The sequence below is a fragment of the Lepidochelys olivacea genome (assembly GCF_965140295.1).
Source record: "Lepidochelys olivacea isolate rLepOli2 genome assembly, chromosome: 4".
Taxonomy (NCBI): domain Eukaryota; kingdom Metazoa; phylum Chordata; order Testudines; family Cheloniidae; genus Lepidochelys; species Lepidochelys olivacea.
Window position 1 is genome coordinate 11,954,409 of NC_140414.1, and position 20,243 is coordinate 11,974,651.

General features: G+C 43.0%; 1 protein-coding gene across 19 annotated transcripts in view; it reads left to right on the forward strand.

The window, feature by feature from the left end:
• Window positions 1-20,243, forward strand: part of ADGRL3 (adhesion G protein-coupled receptor L3) — an 815,007-nt gene that overhangs the window by 539,694 nt on the left and 255,070 nt on the right. For 17 of the 19 annotated variants that reach the window (XM_084625891.1, XM_084625888.1, XM_084625889.1 and 14 more), the window contains exon 7: window positions 19,974-20,054. The exons of the other annotated variants lie outside the window; for them this stretch is intronic. In XM_084625891.1, the coding sequence (XP_084482017.1) occupies window positions 19,974-20,054 (81 nt within the window). The remainder of the gene's footprint in view (window positions 1-19,973; window positions 20,055-20,243) is intronic. 19 annotated transcript variants of the gene reach the window in all.

Here is a 20,243-nt window from a genome sequence, read left to right on the forward strand (position 1 = left end):
GCCAATGGCATTTTGGGATGTATAAGTAGGGGCATAGCGAGCAGATCGAGGGACGTGATCGTTCCCCTCTATTCGACATTGGTGAGGCCTCATCTGGAGTACTGTGTCCAGTTTTGGGCCCCACACTACAAGAAGGAGGTGGAAAAATTGGAGAGAGTCCAGCGAAGGGCAACAAAAATGATTAGGGGTCTGGAACACATGACTTATGAGGAGAGGCTGAGGGAACTGGGATTGTTTAGCCTGCAGAAGAGAAGAATGAGGCGGGGTTTGATAGCTGCTTTCAACTACCTGAAAGGGGGTTCCAAAGAGGATGGCTCTAGACTGTTCTCAATGGTAGCAGATGACAGAACGAGGAGTAATGGTCTCAAGTTGCAGTGGGGGAGGTTTAGATTGGATATTAGGAAAAACTTTTTCACTAAGAGGGTGGTGAAACACTGGAATGCGTTACCTAGGGAGGTGGTAGAATCTCCTTCCTTAGAGGTTTTTAAGGTCAGGCTTGACAAAGCCCTGGCTGGGATGATTTAACTGGGAATTGGTCCTGGTTCGAGCAGGGGGTTGGACTAGATGACCTTCAGGGGTCCCTTCCAACCCTGATATTCTATGATTCTATGATTCCATCTAGCCCAGTATCCTGTCTTCTGACAGTGGCCATGGGAAACTTATGTGGTGGGCTTATATTTTTTTTTCCACAAAGAATCTTCATTACAAATGTGTATTTTGTGTGGTGAGGGATTTAATAGTATCACTTAAAAATACTTTACTGTTGGGACTGGGGTATTTTCTTTCTGTTGCTTGATATTAGTGTTGGTTAGCTGCTGTCATGGTGACATTTTCCAAGAACAGCCCATTAGAAAAAGGGAAATAGAGACGTTACAGGGCTACCATACACATGCATCACCTTTACAATGGATGACTGGCTGCCTCTCTAGCAGTACTGGGAAGTTTTGGTGTAGATTGCACTGTGAATCAACAAGGACCATCCCTCTCTCTCTTCTGCAGTTCTATCCATGCAGAGTGAACCCATGGACAGGGCCTGGGGGAGCAAAGGAAGAGGTGCAGTTGGTGAAGTCCAGCAGGTCTGAGTCCTGAGGTCTGAATGGCAGTTTTGTGCCCCTCCTTTCCGTTATGCTAGAGAAGTGTGAATTTTTGGCCCTTGGTTTTTTGCTGCTCTGACAGATTCCTGTTCCACAGAAGACATGCCTATATCTGTATAAAGAAAAGGAGTACTTGTGGCACCTTAGAGACTAACCAATTTATTAGAGCATAAGCTTTCGTGAGCTACAGCTCACTTGAAGTGAGCTGTAGCTCACGAAAGCTTATGCTCTAATAAATTGGTTAGTCTCTAAGGTGCCACAAGTCCTCCTTTTCTTTTTGCGAATACAGACTAACACGGCTGTTACTCTGAAACCTATATCTGTATGTAACCTTAGCGCCCTTGTGGCCGAGATGGAGTCTGCACTGCCGGCAGCTCTAGCTAAGAGAAGGCACGTGCAGGCAGCAGGGAAAGTCCCTTTCACCCCAGGGGGACCTGTTGTAACCCCCCAAAGTGAAAACACACACACCGGAAAAGAACAATGAATATAGGGAATGGAAATGTTTATTTACAGTGGGATGAGAGGGGGAAAACAACAGGGGGAAAGATAGGGGAGCGGTAAAACAGGGTTGCATTCAACTCAAGGCCTCACAGGTCCAGTGGTTGCACAGTCTGACAGGGCAAAGAACTGAGCAATATGTGTGCACACAGTTCAGGAGTCCTGGGCAAAGTTCCAATCTGGCAGTGAGTCTTGGGTTCTCCTGGTCGTCTTTGGCGCCAGTAAAATTCCCCCGAAAAACCCCTCCAGTGCGGCCTTCTGCCACGCTCTGCAAAGCCACACAGAGCGACCATCTCCCCACTTAACTAGCTACAGCCTCCCTCCTCCTTCCCAGTGCAAAGTCACAAGTCCTGGTATTCATAGCTCTGGGCAGCTGGCACAGTGCTCAACATGCTCTGACACACCCACACACACACCCCCCCCCCCCCTCTGTTGCTCTCTTTCCTCCCTCTCCCACCAATAGCACTTCCTCCTTCTGGAACAATCAGCACTTTCCCCCCTCATGAAACATATTTAAAGGGGCTGTGCTCTCTCTAAACCCCAAAGGGGTTAGTCCCTCAGGAACAAGAGAGAGCCATTAGCTGCGCCTCAGACTGGTGTTAGCCCTTAAAATGTTTTAAATAAAGTCTCACCCCACCTCCCATAATGAGCCTGGATTACAGGGTTTTGTTCTACTGTGTTCAATTCCCAGGAGGGGTATAGGTAGGTCCTGTCCACTTTTCTGTCACTAACAGATGTGTATTTGCACAGAATTTAAACCTGAGAATGTTAACTCTTTGATTAAGAGGATAATGAAGAGATCTGAATGCAAGATCAATGGTTAGCCTACTGGAGAAAATCGCTTAAGATATGGCAGGGGTGTTTGGCATACCAAGGTGTAAATATATATATTAATTAAAACTACCATGAGATTTTACTTTTAACAAATCCTGTTAATCCTGCATGGAAATATTGGTTGATTCTGTTTCAGAGGTCATGTAACATGTCACTGAGGCTAATTTGAATATTAAGTCTACTACAAAGGGAAAAACTATTCAGAACCAAAGCTCTCTGTATTAATTTTGTTGTGACATCTTTCTCTTGGAAGGACCAGGAGCCTGAGGCAAAGTGAGCTGAAAGAATTATAAATTGGGCTGAAATGTACTCTCATTTGGAGCATACTTTGTAGACCCCATGGCCTTTCATCGTTCTCAGTGTTTGCTGTCATCTTTTTCGGAACCAGGCACATACACTGCAAGCTGTACAGTATAATGGGTCTCATCAGCCTGCATCCATCCTTCTGGATCATATGGGTCAGGAATGCTGACATGGCCTCTACCTCTTCGGTCTGATATTGACTGTCAAGAACAGTGCAGTTGGAGTACCAGCACTTCCTCATGCAGATTACAAACAGCAATTTGAGTGATACAATGCATAGGAAATCAACTTCTTCTTCTTCTTTTCTTTTCTTATTATGGTAGCATCTGAAGGCACAAATTATAAACTCATTGTGTGAGGCACACTACGAAAAAGACAGTCCCTGCCCCAAAGAGTTTACAGTAATATGGTGAATTTCTATTTTATAAATATACAGATTGGAAGAGATTTGGGTCCCAAATTGAGAATTTCTGATATTAGGAAATGGCATTTGACAATCCGTGACATTTCTTTGCTTTGTTGTTGTAGCCGTGTTGATCCCAGGGTAGAAGAGAGACAAGGTGGGGGAAGGTGATATATTTTAATGGACCAAGATCTGTTGGTGGAAGAGACAAGCTTTTGAGCTGCAACAGAGCTCTTCTTCAGGTCACCTGAAAAGATCTTAGATATTTCACTTATTCATGGATTCAGTCCTGTGTGGGATGAAGTTTAATATAAAGGGCTATGTTCTGCTCTCAGTTACAGGTGTGTAATTCCTTTGGGTTCATGATGGCTGCACAGGTGTGATCAAGTCAGCATCAGGCCCAGTGTATTCTTGCCAGTCTCGTACCACATGGAAATGAAAGAGCGCAGAACTGAAGAAAAAAAGAACAAATCATAAAACCTCCTGTATTATTCATTGATGAATGAAGTACTGAGAAAGGACCCTGTGAAGTTTCTAAAGCCCACAACTCCACCAAAAACCCAATTGTTACACTCTGAGTATTAAAGTTCTTTTGAGTTTTTAAATCCGCCACTAAGCCATGCTGATCCTTGTTCTTAGAAATGTTGGTCATACTGGCAAGGAGAGTGTGGGCTCCCCCTGCTGGCTTTGCAGCCTATAAGGAAGGGAAAAAAGACAAGTCCCAGAGATTTGACAGTGATGTTGCCAGGTGCCACAAACATGCTGGCTACCATCAGGTTAGAAAAACTCTGCAGAAAGCTCCAATGTTTAGCAAATGAAAATATGGTAGATAGGTTTTAAAGGTATATTGCAAACCACAGGTGAAAAAAAGCACTGAAGCAATTCAGCAATACTGAAGTGTCTTTGAAAGTCGTGTTCAAGCTATTTGGTACCTGCTCATCTTATTGGGAGTGGGGAAAACTTTGTACTGCACATTATTGGATGATATAAGGAGGACTACAGAACCCTCTCAATGGTTATGACATGGGCATGCCTAATCTTGCGATAAATCTTTATGGTACTTTCAGCATCTGAACATCAAACAGTTATATTAAAAAATTGTCATTGAAGCAATAAGTTTCTAGTTGTCCTAATAATAATCATTGATACACTAGCTTTACAGTTATACTTATTCATTGATACAGTGGGTTTATAGCTTTAAGAATTAAGAACTGCCCTACCCAGTGCTTTAATTTCATTTTCTCTGGGGTGGGAGAAGGAAATGATTTTCAGCCTTTGAGAGGAGTCCAACAGACTCCTGTAATTGATCCAGTTAATGAGCGCTGTTATTGGCATCCCCAGTAAATTCAGAAATAAAAGCTTCCCCTAGCATTTTTTAACATTCCTCCCAAAAATGTTGAATCACCCCACTTGATAAACATACTCTCGATATAATCTTTATTCCTCTTTGTTGGTTGGAGAATCTGTTTTTATTCAAATCCTCACTCCCTTTGTGGGACACTGAGGAGGAAATAGCCTGGGATCTTTGAAATCTTGCTCTCTATGTCTTGAAAAATTGTCCATATAGATAAGGCCATGATAAGCAGTGTCTTAGAGCTTAGTTAGTATGGGATTTCCTTCTCTTCCCCCCACCCTGCCCCCATGAAGCCTAAAATTCTGGCTTTTTAGAAGGCTTTTGATTGAGAGAGAAAATATGAATGCGTTGTGCATGTCTGTCAGAGTTTGATCAGTTTGTTCAAACAGTGCAGTTTTTCAGCAGACAGCATTTTAGCACTCAGAGGGGAGTTGTCAAAATTTCTCTACAGGCAGCCACGTTCTTCATGCTAAAGCAAACTTTATAGTGTCTTAAAAAAGATAAGGTGGCTTGAATCACCATTCTTTTTTGTTCATGGAGAAAGCATCCATCCCCATTCCTGATCCCATGTGACACCTTTACTGCATAAATGTAATGTTCATATCTTCTCTCTCTCTCTCGACTGCATCCTTTAAGCTTAAGTATCTCTTTCTTTATGCCAGGACTCTGAACCACAGAAAAGTTCACCCAGCTAACTAAAAGTATTGTCAGGCATGGTGTATTGCCTGCTTCAAGACTGTGGAGAAGATCAAAAGAATTGATTAAAAGAAGTGAGGGTGCTGTGACCCAATTAGAAAAGAAATTACACATTTCTTCTTGCATTTTCTTAATGGGAGTAGTTCATAGAAATACCCATAATTAAAAAGTCTCCTTTGACTTCTTATCTGGCAGTCCCATTTGTATTGCATCATCTCAACAATAATCTTGATGAGCTCACTGTAATGGAAAGTGTGAACTGCCCAGAGACAAACAGTGTACTGCACAGATGTTTGCCCAGCTTTCTCAGGGTGAACACTTACGTGCATTTTCGTGGATATACATTAAAAATTTTATGTGGCTTCTGGTTGTCTTGATTTGTTAAGTGTGACTGCTTTGCTTCGTTGAGCCCTTTTACTGTTAACATGCTAGAAGTGCAAGTACACAAATGCAAAGAGCCTGGGAAAAGGAATGAAGCACTGGATGTGTTACATGAAGGACTGCAATTACGGTCCACTGGCAAAATGAATATCCCAAGTGGAATGCCAGTGCAGATGGGTTCAGTCTTCCTAGGAGGGACAGGGAAGGAAGGGGTGGTGGAGAGGGGCACTCTACATCACAAGTATGTACAGTGGCAGTGAGGTACAGCTTGTAAATGAAGCCTGTTTGTTAAGACACATAGAAAGGAAAATAAAAGTGAAATTAGAATGGACATCTGCTACAGGCCATGACGTTGGAAAGAGAGTGAGAATGACAAACTCCTGGATCAAATCTCAGTGTTTGAAACTATGGGACTCTTCCATTATCATTTCTGTGCTAATGACTCGCAGAGCCACCTATCCACTCGTGATCTGTGTCTAGCCATCCAATACAGCATCTCAGCCTGTCTCACTGAGAACCCCTTGTGAATGGTTTGCCATTGCAATTTAAGCTTAACATGGTCAAAACTAAAGGAGTACTTGTGGCACCTTAGAGATTAACGAATTTATTTGAGCATAAGCTGTAGCTCACAAAATCTTATGCTCAAATAAATTGGTTAGTCTCTAAGGTGCCACAAGTAATCCTTTTCTTTTTGCGAATACAGACTAACACGGCTGCTACTCTGAAAAATGGTCAAAACTGACATCCTGATCTTTTCCTCCCAAAACCTGCTCCATCTGTGTTGACAATGACATCCTTAATAATAAAGGGACTGTGGCCAGTGGTAGGCGTAAACAGAACTGGATTTTTAGTGCCCAGAAGAGAAATGGGTGGATATACTGCAACTGGCTTTTAATAATGCATTTGGCTAAGTGTTATGGAAACAAATGCCAGGTCTACACTACAGATTTATATCGGTTGCTCAGGGGTTTGATAAATCCACACCCCATAGTGACATAGTTATACTGACCTAACCCCTGGTGTTGACTGTGCTTTGTCAGCAGGAGGGCCTCTCCCATTGACATAGCTACCATGTCTGGGGGGAGGTGGATTGACTACGCTGACAGAGGAAGCTCTCCTGTTGGCATAGGAGTGTCTTCACTTAAGAGCTATAGTGGCTGTAGCAGGGTCGGGTGCTGCTCTATGCGGCTTCCAGAAGCAATGGCATGGCCCCCCTCCAGCTCCTACGTGTAGGGGCAGCCAGGGGTCTCTGCTCTGCACACTGCCCCCGCCCCAAGCACTGCCCCCACAGCTCCCATTGGCTGGGAACCGCAGCCAATGGGAGCAGAAGGGGCGGTGCCTGCAGACTGTGCAGTGCGCAGAGCCTCCGCATAGGGACATGCCGCTGCTTCTGAGAGCCATTGAGGTAATGACCCCCCAGAGCCTGCACTCCTGAGCCCCCTCCCATGCCCCTGCCCCAGACTTGATCCCCTTCCTGCCCTCTGAACCCCTCGGTCTCAGCCCGGAGCACCCTCCTACACCCCAAACTCCTCATCCAGAGCCTGCACCCCCAGCCGGAGCCATCCCCCACACCCTACTCTCCTGCCCCAGCCCAGAGCCCCCTCCTGCACCCTGAACTCATTTCTGGACCCACCCCAGAGCCCTCAACCCCTCCTGCACCCCAACCCCAATTCCATGAGCATTCATGACCCGCCATACAATTTCTATTCCCAGATGTGGCCCTCGGGCCAAAAAGTTTGCCCACCCCTGTCATAGAAAGTATGTTGTTTCATTAATAGAAAATCATATGCATAGATCCTGTTATCTCAAATGGAGTTCCCCAAACACTGCAATCCAAACACACTGGCTTAGATAAAACAATAAAACAAGTTTATTAACTACAGAAAGAAAGATTTTAAGTGGTTACAGATAATGAGGCAGAAGAGTTGGAATTTTGTTACAAGAAAACAAAAGGTAAAATGCAACTAATATTTAACTTAACAGGCTAAGTGAAATCAAAGAAAAGTGTCTCTCTCATCACATGCTTTTGCAGTCTTGCTGGCTGGATGCCTTTCAGCTGGGAACCCTCCCCCAGTTCAAAGCTGTCCCTTTTTTCCAGGTGTTGTTAAGGCCATGAGCCGAGAGAAAGGGAGGAATATTTGGGGGCGTCTGTTTCCATTTCTTATACTTTTCCTCCTCTTTGGGAATGATCTCCAGCTGGGGTTCAGGGGTCAGAAAGTCTGTTGGTATGGGAACTTCCTTTGCCAAAATGTAAATTTCTCTCTCACACCCTTTTTCCTGCCAAAGAATGACCGCTTAACCAAGTGATAATCCCTTTGATTTTGTTGACACCTGGCTGACGAGTCAGTTGCCTTTTGTATCTGAGGAACTGGTTTGTGCTTGTTTTTCTTAACTGGGAACAGGTCTCAGTAAAGTAATATAATAGAATGTTATAATTTTATGTACAATGTTGCCACACATATTTTACCAGGACAATAATGACCAGCAGATTATGAGTTTTCAAATGATACCTCACATGGCATACTTTGTACAAAATGTATCATGATCTTGTAAAAGGGGTGAACATAGGGATCCAGACTGTCACAACCTAACAGTAGTCATGAATGTGCACTGCTATATGGCAGCACAATAGACTAACTGGCTTGGGTTGAATAACATTGCAGAGCAGAGAGGTGATACTGTTCCCCCTCTCTATGCCTCATTACTACCACCCTTCCTCAGTAGTTAAAGGCAATAGGACTGTTCATGGAGTAAGTTACTATTCAAAATGGGTAGGTATATCAGAGTCTGGCCCAATGAGTAGTGTGAGACTACACCAACAATAATGCATGCAATTCTGGACTGCAGTTTTAAATCAATAGAGGCAGTTCAAAGAAGAGCAACAGAAATGGTTAGGGGACCTCGCAAGAGTGGGTTTTTTAAAGTGAGATTACGGTGTAGCTGAGATAAGCCACAGTTAAGGGGGCGTCTGTAACTGCATGGAAATATTACTGAGGGGTAAGCAGCAGAGACTGAGATTATTTATTTAGGCTGATACACAGAGGTGTAACTAGGAGAAATAGGATCTTATTAAGAAAGGAAAAGTGCAGGTGGAATATTAAGGAAATCTTCCTGACAATGAGATCTATTGTATAGTGTCCCCACGGAAGGAAGGGATAAACAGTCATTTTGGACATTTTAGCTTAGTTTGGACAAAACACTACATGCACCAAAGGCAACAGTCTTGCATGGACCGGATGCCATTGAATAGTGTTGGCTTTTTTCTATCTCTAGCCCGCACTGACCCAATCTTACAGTCCTGTTTGAAGGAAAACTCGCAGTGGAGCCTGACCCACAGCCCATTGGAGTCCCAGTGGACTTTTAGATCAAGACCATTCTCCTGAGAAAGGGCTGCAGGCCACGGTGCCAAGATTTTCAGGTTAAGTTCAGTTTTTGAGGACAACATCTGTCAGGCACCACATGGCCTAGGACCAGCTGCTGGCCTCTGCGTCCTAACTTCACTGCTTGGCAAGCAGTGAGCCTCGCTGCTTTGGAACTGACAGAGTGGTCACTGCCCCAGACTGGCTGTCAGGGCTTAGCAACCCTGTTTATAAGCCTGGCCTCTGCAGCAGATCAGTGGCTGCTCAACACTTACCACACCCGCAGCTGCTCCTACCCTTGTCCAATCCCTGCTCCAGCCTGCTTCAGGTTCCTGTTTCCAGTCCCTGCTCTCCTCCAGCATCAGACTTCTGGTTTCGATCACCGGCTCTGCCTCAGGCTTACAACTCTGGGATACCCTCCCCCCTCGGCTCTGCCATTTGTCTTCTTCCCCTCTGGTATGGACTCTCAGCTTGTTTCCTGGACTCTGCCCACCCTAGACCCAGTTGTAACCGGCAGGCCAGACTCTCACTTCCATCACTAGACCTGTCAATCCATGGCCCCGCCGGCTACAAGATCTCAGAGCAAGATGAATTTAAATTATCTTTCACACTGCTGACCTTACTCTGTGCCGTTCTCATTCACGAGTTCTCATCTCCTTCTGGGTTCAGATTGTTTCTGCTGCTCTCCAAATCCCACTCTCCCTTCATCTCCTCTGCATGTACCACTTTTTTCTTTGTTTGTTTTCCCCAGCTAAAGTGACTGGGAAGTGATATTTCCTAGCATAGCAAGCACGTCTGGGAGTGAAAGAATAATTTAATGTGTCATGTTTCCTTTAGCATGCTGGGAAAGCTCTGGAAGCAGAACTTAGAAAACATAAAGCCCTGCAGGTCAGCTCTCTGGCTCAGTTGTCTGGGGAAAGGCTGATGTAAAGAGACTGCTTTGTTCCACAAACTGCAGCATATTCCTTGGTGCTGTGACTCAGGTCAGGAGGACAAGGCTGAAATATTCCAGCTCCACAAGATCTAGAAGGATAATTTTCATTTGAGATTTAATTGCTAAAATAATGGGGGGAAGGGTTTTCTCATAGGAGGCATTACATATTAAGTTCTTATTATAAGTAAACACACACACACACATATATATCTGCAGTTGTTCCCACCAAAGTCAGTGGAGACTGATTTTTGTCTCAGTAGTTTTGAAAATGGGGCCTCTCGTATTTAGGTGACATAGGCTCCAGTCCTGCTATCTGATCTGCACAGTCGGACCCACTGCACCCTCATAGGGCTCCCTGGAAGACAGTGGTGTTTTGCATGAGTGCCAAGGTCCACCCATGCAAATCCGATGGCATGGCCAAGGCCTAAAGGTGGAATGGAAATTCAAAATAGGAATGATGCATTCTGAGAGCAGGTTAGCTCATTTTATTGTGCTGTCTGTTTACACAGCCACAGCCAGATACTGGTTATATATTTCCATTTAGTTTTCAAAAACAAGAAGCATGCATTATGAAGGCTTAACTAATTATCTCCCTCTCTCACGTCTCTTCCTCCTTCCATGATTGTGCTTTCTTTCTCTGACCCAGCTCCTCCTTAGCACCCAGCAATGTTCCAAGCCAGCCGCTTGCTCTGATAGTGACCAATATCATAGTAACTCTGTATCTGCTTGGGAGGCCACGGCTTGAAGCCAATCTTAGTTCTGTTCCCTAGATCATCAGACTGGCTTCCTAAAGAAACAAGGAGCCTCTACCATCCTGGATCCCATAACCAAGGAATCTACATGACTTCTATGAATAACGACACCTTGTGCTTCAAATGTGTTCACTTATACTCAGCGTATGACAGCATTAAGTGTAATATATAGCTAACCAACATATTCAGTGCAGTATTGCAGCTTTGTTCCTCTCTGCCATACGCATAATAGCCATAGATAAGAAATGTTAGCTTCCTATGCCTTTTTTAGCCTGGGAAGTTTTGGTATACCCATGTGAGATGAACTATAACAGACCTGTAATATTTCTTGTGAATAAGGTGGATGACTCTGTGCGTTGGGTTATGATGGGTTACCTTCGAAGGAGTTAGATCAAAAGGGGTTGCTAAGGGATCCAAGCAGGAAAGATAAAATGACGACACAGATAAGAGTCCTTGGGGAAACTGTTTATTGGGGAATACCTTCTGCCTGACTCCAGGCACATACTAAACTGTAGAGAAACCCAGGCCTAGTAAAGGGGGTGAGAGGTTGAGTGAGTGGCCCAAGGCAGCCCAGGGATTGCCAATGAACACTGTGAGGAAGAAACAGATAGAAACTGCAGCAGCAGCAGTGAGCTTCTCACAGTGTGGTGATAGAGGTGAGTGGTCAGGCTGAAATGTATGAAAGCTTGCAAGGGAAGAATAAGGATTAGGGAAAGGGAAATGCTTTACCCTTTGCTTTGCATGCTTTGTACCTGTGGGTGAATGAATAAATAGTGCTTTGTTTCGAAGAAGCTGTTTTTGAGTCTCATTAGCCACCCTCGCTGGTCACAGGTCCCCTGAGCGAAAGGGCTGACCAATCAAACCGATATGGGCCTGTTGCATTAGCAGAGGTGGGGCTGCATCCCACAGATCCAGTCCCAACGTGGTTGTCCCGCATGGTTCCATTCAGAATGAGGTGCGGGAAGCCAGGCCTCGTTACCCGAGGGGTACGCTAAAGACAGACTGAAAGGCATCAAAGGCGCAGTTTGTCCTGTAAGCCTGACAACATGGTCTGTGGGTTTTCTGTACACTTGTTCCTTTGAGGCAACCATTTTCTGTAACCCTATTCATACAATTCCAGCATTACTAGATGTCTGGAGAGGGGCAGGGGTCTTACTACATGCAAACATTACTAATCACAGATCCGGTCATCAGACTATACTGGAAGAGTGCAGTAGACAGTATCCTTTTCCTTTCAGCCCTGTGTCTATCATCTACATAATGTACATGAACTCTATAGCCTCAAGGTGGCTTTAGTTGCTAATGTTGTACCTTTCCAGCCATACTGGCGTACATTTTATACTTGCTGTCATTCCCCACACAAAATGCAAGAAGTAAAATAGCAAAAGAACAGAAGTACTGTACTATTAGCTCCCCTCTTTAGATAGATAATATTCTTGGATTTCCTCTAATAGGAGTCATTAAAGACTTACAGGGGGAAAATAAGCTCCAGGGGAGAAAAACTGAGAATTCATGCTAACCAAAAGAGTTAAGGGGAAGAAAGCCTGTTTTTCTGAAGAAAAAGATAAACTTGGTAACAATTGCATTAATAAATGAGGAGGTGGACAAAATCAATGCAAACTCTAAACATGACTTAATTAACTGCTTTATAAAGTGTATCTGTAAAAAGAAAGCGAAAGAAAAGAGGTTTGGCCAATAGGGAAGTGAAAGAAGTGTTTTAAAAATAGTCATTGATGAAAAGCCAGTCACGGAGTACTTGGAAGAATTTGAACCTAGACAGATGAACAGACCTGGATGAAATTTATCCTATGGTGCATTAGGCGTATTTGTTAACAAATTTACAGCCCATTGATAGTAATCCTTTCCTTGAAAAGTCATGAAGAACTGGGTGATTTCCAGATCACTGGTAAAAAAAAGAAACATGGTGCTAACTTTCAGAGAAAAACTAATGATCCTGGCAATTACCATCCCGCAAAGCAAAATTAAATCGCTGGTTAAACAACAGATCAAATATTAACATCAAAATTGGTTAATATCTAAAGAATTACAAAACCATGACCAAAGACCAACATTTGTTTATAAAGAACAAACTATGCCAGACAAACTGGATTGCTTTTAGAAGTGGAAGGATTAAATTAGAAGATGAAGCAGACACGGTAAATATAGTGCAATAGTAGATTTTAGTAAAGCATTTAATATAAAAGAAAAGGAGGACTTGTGGCACCTTAGAGACTAACAAATTTATTTGAGCATAAGGTTTCGTGAGCTACAGCTCACTTCATCAGATGCATGCTGTAGCTCACGAAAGCTTATGCTCAAATAAATTGGTTAGTCTCTAAGGTGCCACAAGTCCTCCTTTTCTTTTTGCGGATACAGACTAACACGGCTGCTACTCTGAAACCTGGCATTTAATATAGTGTCTCAGAAAATCTTTCTCACAATTGATTCAAATTGGCTTGTCCAGGAGCATGTCACATGGGCTGAAAACAAAGCCGCAGGGACCAGTGTTAGATTCAGTGCTATTTAACTTCCTATTAATGATCTGGGAGAGGTGGCAAACAGTCTAAATTAAATTCACAAATAATGCTAAATTGGGAGGTGTTAGAAAGTGGGGAGTGAAGTAATACAAAAGAGTGGTTAGGAATATGAGCATTAAATTAAATAAAATTCCATTTTCAGAAATGCAAGCTAGCATACCTCAGAAAGTGAGACAAATACCATAGGTGACCAGTGGGAAGGTGAAATATGATGCCAAAAATAGACCTATATACAACTGAACAAGCGTTTGCTATCTGATATAATGTCAACAAAGTGAGGTGCAATGCTCACCTAATACATAGAGGCAACATGTAGCAGAATAAGAAATAAAATTTCTCCAGTCCAGCGGATAGAACACTGGACTTGGGCTGAAAGCCCGTGTTCAGTTTCTGGTTCTACCACAAACTTCCTGTGTGACCTTGCCCACATTAATTAATCTACTGTGTTATCTGAAATTGGAAATAATGCTTCCCTACCTGCCATGGGTGTTGTGAGGACAGAATCCATTAGTGACTGGTGGTGCTTAGATACTACAGTAATGAGGGATAGATAAATACCTTAGATAGATAGATGACAATTTCATAAGGAAAACACGCCTGAAATAGCTTAGTTCTGGCCATCTCTTCTCTAGAAACTAGAGGGAGTTCAGAGAAGAGTGACGGAGCAGACAGTCTTCCTGACTGACAACTGATAGATTGGGAAGCAGTCCCCAAAGAGAATTCCCACCATTTGAAAAATTTAACGGGACACTATCAACTTGAAATTTAATTTTTGTTTTCTTTGTTTAACAGTTAAAAGTAGTCTGTAATAACTACACCTGCTCCTAAATTCCCTGCCCTTTGTGTGTTTTTTCAATCACATTTTTTATGTTGCTCTCTGAAAGAGTCACACACACAAGATGGGGAGAAGTTGCCCATTCAGGGATAACAGTGAAACTGCTAGTACATGGAATGATGCCACATGCCCAGAGTGAACGAAGGGGACAAAAATAGAGAACTGTATATTTTTATTTTTTTTGCTCCACTCTCTTTCAGCTACACTAACCATAATGTCAACCCCAAGCATTCAAAAATCATGAGCCAGGCCCTCTAAAACCAAGAGGTTGGCTTTAAGAATCATGAGCTTTTTGAAAAAAATTTTTTTTTCTTTATTTGCCTCCTGTTTTGTTTTGTTTTTGTTGTTTTATCCTTAAGACTTTGTTTTCCATCTTGTCTCTGCAACCATGCAGGCTAAAATCTTTTTTTTTTTAAATTCCTGAGTTTCCCTCATAATCACATGACTCCAGAAGCCAAGGCTTTCCAAAAGGATGCCAAATATTTCAAGCCCTGTGATAGAATCATGGGAGTTGGCTACACTAACAGTGGGAGATAAGCATTGTCACACCATTCGTATTATTTTTTTAGGTAGATTGTGTTTAACTAGATAGATTAGATAAATTAATGTTTGTTGTATCTGCAGTTTCTGCTGGTCCCTAAAATTGTCAGTAGTGTTTTGTACTTTATGAACCAGCCAACGGAGCAGAGTCTGGAGGTGGCCTGTTGTGGCACTTGACAAAATGGATGTTTTTCGGTCTGATGTTTTTGTACAGTGTTGTCTCTAAAATTCACTGCACAGCCACTGAGTTTATTTTTCACGTGTCAGACCTGAAAACAAACTGCACATCCTGTATTCTGTAGCATGCGTGCACACGCACACGCTCCATTTGTGCACCTGCCTGCCTGTAATTCATCCTGGCTCTCAAGCTTTCCTCTCATTCACTCTCAGTATTCATTGACATCATAAAGTCCAATTAGGCTTAATGAGTTACATTCTCCCAGCTTCTATCAATGACCATCACTTTTACCGCTACCCTTAAACAAAAGAAAGTTGGGTGGTGTGCCTCCTTCATTTTAATCTTTCCCCATGTTCCTGTTGCTGTCAGTGGGGAGAAGCCCATCAGTGACCTTTGATCCGCAATCACTGACTTCATTTCCTGAGTAAGTGAAGCATGCAGCTGCTTTGATGCTCCCTCAGACATTGCTAATGTGGCGGAGGAGAACAATGACAAATGAGATGAAGGGGGAGGGAGAGGGAAAAAGAAACCCGAATGAAGAGATTAGATACAAAATTGGCAACTTTATCATTCGTTTCCTCTGATGATTACATTTGATTGCTGCTTACATTTTTACCTGAGAACCAGCTTCAGAAACACCAGATGGTTATAGACAGAATGGGATTTGAAGAGGGCAATGCAAGCTGTTATAATTCTAGGCATGTCCAACTTTTCATCAGCAAAAGAGACATCTTGACCTCTGGTATTCCATCAGTAGCAGAGACTTTACTTTTTGTTTTTTTGTTTTTTTAATGAGAAATTGGGTCATTTGTTTAAAGAGCTTCATCTGTTTTTTGAATTCTCAAAATACTTTGGAAAATGTCTGCCTTACTTCTCAAGCAGTGTTTGCCTCACACAGCCATGGTTCCCACTAGGGCTGCCAATGTCTAATCACACAAACCCAAACTCCCTTCCCCTCCCCCTTTCCCAATGCCCCACCCATGCCCCACCCCTTCTCTGAGGCCCCACCCCCCACTCACTCCATCCCCACTCCCTCTGGGGGCTCCGGGCCGAGCCTGGGGCAGGGGTTGGAGTGCGGGAAGGGATGAGGGGTGTGGGCTCTGGGGGAGCGTTTGGGTGTGGGAGGGGGCTCAGGGCAGGGGCTTGGGGTGCAGAAGGGGTTGCAGGCTCTGGGAGCGGGTTAGGGTGACCAGGTGTCCAGTTTTCAACCAGAACATCCAGTCAAAAAGTGACCCTGGTGGCTCTGTTCAGCACCACCAATCAGGCCATTAAAAGTCCCCTCGGTGGTGCTTTGGGGCTAAGGCAGGCTAGTCCCTGGTCTGCAGGAGTGTGCGAATGTGAGCAGACCTTTGAGTTGGCTCTGCATGTTGTTTCCTGTCTGAGAATGGGGCATCTGCCAACCAGAAATGTGGTAGGTTGGTCTCACCTTGTCACAGCCAGGCAGACTACAATAATGGCATCTTGTCAGATGTCTGGTGGAGCTGAGAGTGTAGAACACACTGTCTGGAGGTTAGTGTATAATTCAAGCAGCCACTTATAATATGAGTGGCCAAAGTCAGCTCTGTGGTCACAAGCTCAGTGTGGCGGCTGTGCTTCCTGACGACAGAGCAGTGTTCAGCTGAAGTAAACACCTGGGCCAATACAGGCGGCAGGAGAACTGCTCCCCAGGCGTTTGCCAATCATTTTCCTATCAAGGTTCCTATAATTTTCCCAGCAAGAGATCTTAATTTTCAGGTGTTCCAGGTGAGGCTGGTAAGCCAAGCTATCGTTAAGTTTTACTCCCAAGTATGTGCCACCTGGATGGAATAGCAGTAGCTATCTTTGGACATGGATCAAGATGGTTTAATTGGCAAGACAATTGATTAGGTAGAAAGTAGTTGTCACACTGAGAATTAGTCTCCATTGCTGGAAGTGGTCAAAGTAGCCGTGTCTTGGCTGAGGTTCTCTTCAATCCTATGGAAGTTGTTTCCAGTGTAAACAATACTGATATCAGCATAGCAATACTCTTTGGCCTGCATTTTTAGATGGTTGTATGTGTATAAACTGAACAAAAGGCGGCGAAAACTGACACTTATGGAAGCCCATTGTGGAGTCATAAAAGGTGACTGAATTTTTCCATGACTCACAGGATGACGTTTCAATCGCGAATCATTTTGTGGATGAACCGTACCATCAGCCTACAAGAATAACTTGCATCAACTTGGCACTCTGCCCAACATGCCACATGGTGTTGTAGGCTGCTGTCAGAGCGATGAGGACAGCACCGACTTTCTTCCCTGTCTCAGATGTGTTTTCTATCTCTTGAGTCAGACAAAGTACCTGATCTTGGGTGCACCGTCCCCTCCTGAATCTAGTCTGATCTTAAGGCAGCTGGGGATTGACTCCCTCATTAATCCACGTCAGGATTTGGCTATCTATCGGTTTATAGGTAACACTGTTTGGAGCTGTCAGTAGTTTCCATGGCTTTTGCCATGCTGCAATCCTGAAGGTGAGACTAAAGTGATGGAATTACTCCATAATGTAGGGTGCCACCCTGTGCTGGAGGGGAGACACAGCAGCAAAGCCAGGAATTGATAGTTAGGTGGCAGCATTAGAGTGTGTTTCCTGAAGCAAGATGACATGTGCTTCATGTTCTACAATCAACTAGAGAAGGATACCCCTCTTGGCCACTGAGATGCCAATGCTATTGAGGGCAGCAGCTTGAGAGCCGACCCCAGTGCTAGGATTTCTGATGCTGGCCATAAAAGGGAGCACATTGGAGGATGATTCTTTTCAGCTGTATTTGTCTTTCTCTTTTGACCATGAGAACTTGAGCTCCAATTGCATATTTTATCTACTTTTGTTTTGCTTTTTGCTACTGATGGGGGCGGGGGTGTGCCACATGAAGGTAGTAGAGACTTGCTTGAAGTAAACACCAAATACTGCCACAGTTACAGTACTTGCAATAAAATTGCAAAAGTTGACCACACTGTATGAGGACTGAACTAACAAAAAGATGGCATGATTGAAGACATCAGGAGTACAAAATGACAGCTTTTTCTGACAGAGACCTCATAGATCTGAAAGGAGAAAAAAGCTGAGAACAGCTGATGAATTAACTTTTAACCATATGCACAGAGAGAGAGAGAGAGGACTGTTTTACTCATTTACAAAAAAGATTGGGTCAGATCTTCCACTGGTATAAATCAGCATGACTCTGTTTAGTTCCATGAAGCAACATCAATTCACATCAGAAGAGGATCTGGACTGGTATATGGAAGATGAAGGGAATAAAATAGATTACAAGATATTAAAATTCAGAGTGGAATCCTGACCCGGTTTAAAGTGATGGAAGTTTTCCCCCTGACTTCAACTGGGACAATATATCACCCTTCAAATCTAGCATAGGATCATAGGGTGAAATCCTGGTTATAATGAAATCAATTCCCAAACTCCCATTTACTTTGATAGGGCCAGAAGGAAACATTGTGATCGTCGAGTCTGTGGTACATAACACAAGCCAAATGACTTCCCTGAAATAATTCCTGTCTCAACTAGAGCATATCTTGTAGAAAAATATCCACTCTTGATTTAAAAATTGCTGGTGATGGAAAAACCACAATCCTTGATAAATTGTTCCAGTAATTACACTCACAGTTAAAAAATTGGGCCTGTTTACCACTCTGAATTTGTCTCAAATTCCAGCCATTGGATCTTTTAAACGTTCTTATAATTTTTACTTCCTCTTCCAGTGCTTTCCTGGGGTTTGGGTCCATGACCTCTGGCACCATAAGTGAGAGCCATACCTCTAAGTCATTAAGGCTTTGATCCTGCAATGGATCTACACCAAACTGTAGGGAGACCAATGAATTAATGTCTATTGCATGACTGAACAGTTATCAGATGGTGACTTCTGTTCACTGTTGACATTGAATGGGATATGAACATGCAAATGAGAAGTGAAAGGCCTCTTAATGTGTTATCAAACATACATTTGCATGAAGCACATTTCCCATGATAAAGCACTTAAAAGCAAATGTAGAGTTTATGACTTGCCAACAGATTTTAAAGCTGAATAATATACAATTATTGCAGTGGCTAATAACGCAAATTATCTGAGTCAGTCTCAGTGCATAGCAGTAAATGTATCCCATTCATGCAGGCACTCTTTTTTTCGATTTAATGTTTTACACCCCTGACGAGATGTTTTCAGTATATTGCTTACACCAGCATGGTGCACTCTCCGTATTCTTGGATGTCGTTATGAAGAACCCCGAAGACTGTACCAATTCTCCACTGTCTATGAGGCTAGCTTGAGAACTGCTTGGAGCAACAACAGCAACTGTCAACAGGGAGCCATATTAATTATTTGGAATGTGCCTCATAAAAGGAATCAACTGTTTTTATTACAGCATGAATATTACTTGAAACAGGAAGGTTATTCTAGCTGTTATCATAATCTATGTATCATTAACTTTCCTTGTTTAGAAAAAGAGATTAACAGCCCAGAAAATTGTTATAGTAAATAGATGAATTATAACATGTTTTTATTATAAATAAAAGTTTCTCAATATAAGCAGTTACCTAGTGATTCTTTGGAGAAGAATGAAGTCTTTAACAACTAAAGAACTGCATTGTAAGGTTGATGATTAAACAGCTTTCATTCATGTGAAAGTGACTGTAATTCTGCACACCAAACTTTACATCTACTGCAGACCAAATGTCGAACAACTGTTTGTGGTGATTTACACCATACTTTCAGTAACAGCTCTTGTAGGCATGAAGTGCAAAGATTGCTATAACCTGGAACTGCTCATTTTCCATTTCGAGTCAGCTTAACAGAATGAATGTTCTTCCCCCCCCCTCAAGTTTGGAACACAGAATCTGCAAACGAAACAGGATATGAGGCCCCATAAGTGAATGCAATGCAAAATTCACTATGAAACTGCAACTAGCCTTCTCTATAACAGGCCATATTGGATCCCAGGAGAAACGTGATGATGATCAAGCATGTGGTGTGGCAATGGGAGATATGGCTAAATTTAAACATACAATAATATCTGTTGGGAGGAAGCAAATTGTTTTTGATATACATACTAAGAGGTCAAATGTCCTCCATAAGGTTAATCTTCATCATTGATTTCTATGTGCGAGAAAAATGCCTGATAAAGTAGAATGTGTTTGCGCCTCTTTTTGGTCATGTTTTAAGCGTGAGGTGTGATGTGCGTGTTGAACTAAAATCCTTACAGATCTGAATGTGAAACAATAGACACTGAAACCCTTGATTTGTCCACAGGACAGGCCCACCATGGGCAGGTTTCCTACGTTGCTCCACCAATTCATCTTGATTCAGACCCGGAGAGACCGCCTTCGAAGGGTGAGTCCGTGACACAATCTGTGTCTATTTGTGCAGTCAGATAGCCATAGGTATGAATGTATTTGATTTGTTTATGCAGAAGAGCCTCCATGAAGAGAGTTACGATGTGCCATCCAGTGGCACGCACTGGGGCAAATTAATTCCATTGACTTAAATAGAGTTACACCAACCATAGATTTGGCTCATGCT